The sequence below is a fragment of the Sphaeroforma arctica genome (assembly GCF_001186125.1).
Source record: "Sphaeroforma arctica JP610 unplaced genomic scaffold supercont1.780, whole genome shotgun sequence".
In the NCBI taxonomy this organism is placed as follows: Eukaryota; class Ichthyosporea; order Ichthyophonida; genus Sphaeroforma; species Sphaeroforma arctica.
Genome location: NW_014039778.1, coordinates 36,976 through 43,388, shown reverse-complemented (window position 1 = coordinate 43,388; position 6,413 = coordinate 36,976). Strand labels below are relative to the sequence as shown.

At 39.1% G+C, this 6,413-nt stretch overlaps 1 protein-coding gene across 1 annotated transcript; it reads left to right on the top strand.

The window, feature by feature from the left end:
- Positions 1–2,865: 2,865 nt before the first annotated feature.
- SARC_08551 (hypothetical protein) lies at positions 2,866–6,389 on the top strand (the record flags this gene model as incomplete). The annotated part of the gene is made up of 5 exons (XM_014297473.1): positions 2,866–3,438; positions 4,433–4,503; positions 5,069–5,369; positions 5,827–6,145; positions 6,298–6,389. The coding sequence occupies exons 1-5, from the start codon at positions 3,175–3,177 to the stop codon at positions 6,387–6,389; spliced, it is 1,047 nt and encodes a 348-aa protein (XP_014152948.1). The 5' UTR covers positions 2,866–3,174.
- Between the last annotated feature and the right edge of the window lie 24 nt (positions 6,390–6,413).

The window sequence follows — 6,413 nt, the reverse complement described above, 5'->3', positions numbered from 1 at the left end:
ACACACACACACACACACACACACACACACATATATATATATATATTTCTGTGTATGTGTATGTATTTTGAAAGCTTGTTCGTAGTTCGCCTATGTGACGAGTTCAAACATGTGGGCGTGCCCGATGTTATGTGTGGGCGTGTACATATGTATATATCTTTGTGGTGATACATGCACGTGCTAATACGTGTATGCACGTATATGTATGTTGATTGATAGGCTATTACATACTTAGAAGCATCGTTTGGTAATTGTGATATGTCAAAGTGTGCGCATACCAGTTTCGAATGTGCATTCATAACTGTTGGTATGTTTACAATGTGATTTAATTTGAGAATTCGGATTCCGCAATATACCTCGAATGTGTACAAAAGCGAAGGATATAATCATACGTGTTCAGAATTATTTGTATTGAATAGTTTCAATTACCGCTTATACTATTGTATATACGCACCCACTCAAAACCTGTGCGGATATGTACTCTCAAATATCGAATATACGTACGTGTCGACGTATATTTATGTCCATGCTCGTAAAAGCATATCTATGTGTACGCGTGAGTAGATGAAGATCAAGAAGAATCCAAACGCAACTCGTCAAGGAAGTGCCCCACCAGCTAACATGTATAATGCATGCAATATACACAGGACAATTTCAATGTTCTCGATATGGAGGCGACTTCAAACGAATACGATATCAATCTAGAGACAAACTCTGTTACCACCACATCAGAGTATTCCGGTGCTGTGCGCCGGATAATCTTTGAAACAAAGTCCTCGCCGGGTAAGAAGGTGCATAAAGACCTGTAAACAAGCCCACTGAAACTAAATTAATAAACCCAACGCGTGATCATACTGAGATTATATTGAGAAATGACGGTATAGTCAATCATGCTTAAGGTCAAAAGTATACGAGACAGATTTGTTGGTTCAATTGAAGCGTTTTATAAACGCTTGTTTTAACTATGAGCTGTGCTCAAGCATGTTGAGGTTCCTGTGCTCAAGCATTTTGAGGTTCCAGTATAATATCAACCAGAACTTGAGTCGCCTCTACCGTATGCATGTTTCACTGCAATCCAGATTCGTCTGCTATTATGTAACAGCTAGAGAGTGCAGGTGTACATCTATTTACATAGTGTGCCTGGTCTGAAATATCGTATTGCCAATTAAATTGACAAAATGGCTGCTTTGCATGCACCTCTGATTAAATAATACATATCTGAATATAGTTTAAAAAATCTGTTGGACTCATTCCACGACGTTGCTTTTGAGTTACCTTTCTGTTTATCATTCGGTTCAGTCTGGACGATCGATATTGTTCCTGTTTAGGTATTTATATAGAACAAAACTGTACGAAAATAAAACAATAATGGCACATAAATAATGTGAAGGCGTAAGCGTTTTGGCATTGCAAATGTATATCAAATTTCAGCACAAGTATGTGTATTCAGCGAGTTTCTAGCACGATTCTGTGAATGCGCACAGGTTGAAGTCATGGTAACGGGGAAATCGTAGTAGTGTCCGCACCCGACAGGCCGACACTGACAGTCGAGTGTGGACTGTTCCAAATGAGCCGCCACAAGAGGCTGAGGACTCAATGAGGAGTGGAGATAAGCGCAGTACCACAGTTATGGCGACTTCCTTTGAGATTGTTCAAAATCCCTATGACCCCCCGTCTGTCTCTCTCTCTCACACACATAGAGTGAGCACACTGCATAGCATTTTAAAATAAGATACCACAACGGTGAACGGTGTTCAATTTGTAGAAGGCTATGTGAACGGACTATTTAAATAATAATAAAATCACCAAGCAACTCAAAAGAAATATAAAATAACGATGACTAAGGTATTCCGTCATGGGTTTCAAACTTGCACAGCAGTTGTCGTCCAATAATCACACCACAGGAATGTCTGTATGGGCGGGCACAACTGGAAAATTTATACTAAGACTTTATTTTTACCGAGATTTCAGCCAATGGAAACTAAGATATCAACTAAAATGTTTTAACTATAATTTTATTTTTACCAAGATTTCAGCCAATAAAAATCAAGATATTAACTAAAATGCTCTGTTACTTGTATGTAAATAACTTTTTTTGTTTTTTATTAAAACAATATCTGGGTTTGATCTCTGTGAATTTTTATCATACAAAAGATGTTGCCAGATTGGATTTGGAGATGATTGATTTTAGACCAACAAAAACAAATCTTACAATCCAAATCCTAATTTTAACTTTACACAGAGTAAATTTTCGATGCAAACATTAAAATAAAAGAAGCTACTTTTGATTTCTGATCTGACGAAATTATGAGTTTTTTCCCGAAAAAAGTGAATAGTCCTAATTCCCAAAACCCATGGAATTATTACTTTACAGTTACACATTTGTTTTTAAAAAAATAAAAAAATAAAACTGTTTCGGCGTTTTCACCTGCTGTAAAGCATTTCATGTTACTTGGTAATATAGTTTTACTGAAAAAGGGTTTTTTACAACTTTTTTTACTAGAATATTGTTTAATTTTCAGAAGGCTATGAGAATATATGAGGAAATATTTCAAACGACATTACGTTTTCACATTCGCAAAGACTAAAGAGCGTGTTCTCGCAATTCTGCGTGATGTGTATAAAAATGATACTTCTGAAAACCAATCGAAACAAGAAGAAGGAGAGTAATGACTGAGGAAGTATGGGGAAATAACAAATTTTCAACCTTATGATATTCCTTCAATATTTAATTCAATAATTACTACTCTGAAGACTGATGAGAGAATTGAAATAGGTTGTGCAGGATCAACTATGTCTCATCTCTTGCAGATGTACCGATCAAATATCTGACGCATGTATTGCATCACTGTCAGAATTGTAGTAGGGAGACTAGAGAGAATTAAAGTCCCATCTTGTAGATGCATACAGGGGAACGGATAGATTACACCATCCCCTACTAGAGGCACTCTGAACATCGAACCACCAAAATTTACATTGGGTTTCCGGTCATATTCATAACCACTAAGTAAAGAGCTACCACGCATATGAGGATAACCAGTGTTAAATATATACTGCAGGTTTCAGTAGATATACAGTCAATTTCAAAATTACGGATACAAACTAAACACACACCAGTTCTATACGGTAGAAAAAATCCATATAATACGAATATTAACACCGTACAATTGAGTCATGATGGGCGATAAGAATCGGTCAGAATATAGCGCTGTTGATGTCAACGGGAGCGCCATAGACCTTTCCGATGACATAGACATATTCTGCACAGCCAGTGAAAGGGCTTTATTAGACGATAAAAGGTTATTAGGTAAAGACGATGCGGGTGCAGCGGGCGATGAACAATCGACGTGTATACCCATGAAAGATAACGGGAATCCGGTGTCGCATTTGACATTCCATGATGTACAGTACGAAGTAAAGGGCAAGACGGTGTTAAAGGTATGCTCGGTGTTCTTGCTGTCCTATACTATTTTGAGTATTTCTATGATACTAGTGCGCATTTTGCGGCACTTCGTGGATGGGCGAATGTACGAGAGTAGTGATATTCCTATCGCCCTCGAATTGTGAAGTGTTTCTGATGCGTGTGAAGTGGTAGATGATCACCCTATGCTAAACTTATTTTAACAGCATATAGATTGCATTAGAACAACAGAAAATGCAGATGACATTGGGGCAAGTGTGCGCACGCATCAGTATGGAGTACAGTACCTTTTTGTAATGCTGGAACATATTCATATTACAAGTTGAGTGTAGTGGTGTTCTAGTTCTGTTCTACCTGCGAATATGTAATAAAATATCTACCAGAATGAGCATTATATGCGAAAGGGACTCTACGTCAGTGTGACGTGCAGAATGGGAGTCACTTGTCGACTACAACACGCAAGACCACTTTCTAATTTAAATACGCACCCTTCGAAAGTGTGAGATCGCTAATGAGATCTGAGTGCGCCCATACACATTCGAAATGTGGCTCTCCCGAAACACTTTACTTCTCAGATTGCTTTTTATCGAGCTTCTTTGGCTCAATAAAGTACCAAAGAAGATAAACGTTATACGCAATAAACTGCTAAAGAAGATAAACGTTTTAGTGAACGCAACAAGTAGTGATCCTCCAGGCCACGCTAATTCAATTTAAATTGAGATTAATCAATAGTTTACCTACGAGTTATGATAGCCTATTCCTTACATATCTCAAATTATAGATATAAACCACGAATGAGGGTGATAAAATGAAAATTACTTTTGCTAGTGACAGGCATATATCACATCGCATCAACACAGGACACTCAACTCAACCACTAAACGACACCAACACAAGCTTTCAAAATTGTATCAACCGGAACTCTACCATACAGAGACCCATGTGTTGTACGATATACTTGCTTTTGATCGTGTGACTCACTACTATGTATGCAACGATCCATTTTCACAGGGCGTTAGTGGGTATTTGCCGAGAGGTAAACTACTGGCAATTCTGGGCCCTTCCGGAGCAGGGAAATCAACGTATGTTTTGTAAAACGTTGTGTCGAGCTTTCTTCTGTGTACTGTTTTGCTAAACTTTGTACTGAGCGTTCTTCTGTGTATTATCTTTGTTGTGACCGGGTTGAGACCTTCGGGATCTGTAACCCCTGATATCAATGTCCTTGTTCCCTACGCTTCGTATGCATCACACTGCACTAGGTTCTCATTCAGTAGGTAGCGAAAGATGATATAAATAGAATAGACTTCAGATAGTTGAATGCAGCTAGGCGTGTACCGCTGTGGTCGGTGTCGCTTGCGAAGGGCCCAACAGTTCACGCACTTGCTCTGTTACATCTCTTACCCGGCATATTGCACATGTGCACTCCCGGATCAGATCGAATTTGGTATATACTCTCACAGAATCAGGTCAGATTTAGTATATACTCTCACAGGGTCAGATCGGATTTAGTGTACACTCTCCGAGAATTAGATCGCATTTTTGGTATGTACTCTTACATTATAAGATTGGGTTTGGTGATTATGTACCCACTGTACACCATCATTACTAATCACAGCCGCTCTGTTTCCTCTCCCTCCTCTCCCACAGTCTCCTAGACATACTCGCTGCACGCCAGAAACACGGGCGGGTTTCCGGTCGTATCCTGGCCCACTTTACCAACCCAGACCAGTACGATACGCCTCACGTGGACCTTCTCAAGTCCAATGCCGGTGGTATGACCCTGGATGGTCAGTACCAGCAGCTGTGTGGGTACGTAACGCAGGAGGACAGCTTTGTAGCGAACTTAACTGTTCGTGAGACGCTATGCTTCTGGCAGGCGCTGCGGGGGTCTAAGAATGGCACGGCTAAGCAGATTACGAAGATATTGAAGACACTGAATCTGACAAAGGTGTGTTTGTGTGTATGTGTGTGTATCTATGTACGTATACATACATGAACCATTTCCAAAATTACGCACATAGACGATTTCCTAAACTACGGATATAATTCTTTTCCTAAACTAAGTGCGTAAACCATATGGGCGCCATCATGCCGTGCATTCTGTTGGTGTCTTCACAAAACAGTAATTAAAAGAAAACCAACACACTCTATATGTGCTTCTGCCAAAGTTGGCACTGTCCCATATTTGGGTTTGCTGACGCCACTGCGATACGGAGCGAGACCAACTGCGACTCCCAACAGAAGTTCCGTTGTCATCGGTAATAGTATTAAACAAAGACCATTGTATATAGAAGCCCTGTTTGTATGGTATATATAGCTAACTTACTGGATGAGAGCGTATGCAGGACTTATCCTATTTATTCTCATACATCCAACTCTCTCATATCGCATCGTGCAATACTCAGGTCGAACATACTGTGGTGGGGTCGCCCCTGAAGAGAGGCATCAGCGGCGGAGAGGCGCGGCGCCTAAGCATTGCTCTGGGGCTATTAATATCCCCGGCAGTTCTATTTATAGACGAACCCACCACCAATCTGGACAGTTACGCGGCGCTAAAGGTTATGCGTACGATACGTAAGCTGTGTGATAAGGGATATACTGTGGTGTGCAGTATCCACCAGCCCCGAAGTAATATATATGATCTGTTCGACTACCTGATGATTCTGAGCGAGGGTCAGTCACTATACTACGGCCCACGAGCCGACGCCATAGACTACTTCCGAGGTAAGAGTATATATATATATATACATATATATATATACATATATATATATATATATTGTATTGTATTGTATTGTATTGTATTATATTATATTATATTGTTATTGTTTGTATTGTAATATATAATATATATATAGATATATATATAGATATAGATATAGATATCGATATAGATATTGATATTGATATAGATATAGATATCGATATAGATATAGATATAGATATCGACATATACTTATACATATAGATATACATATACATATACATATAC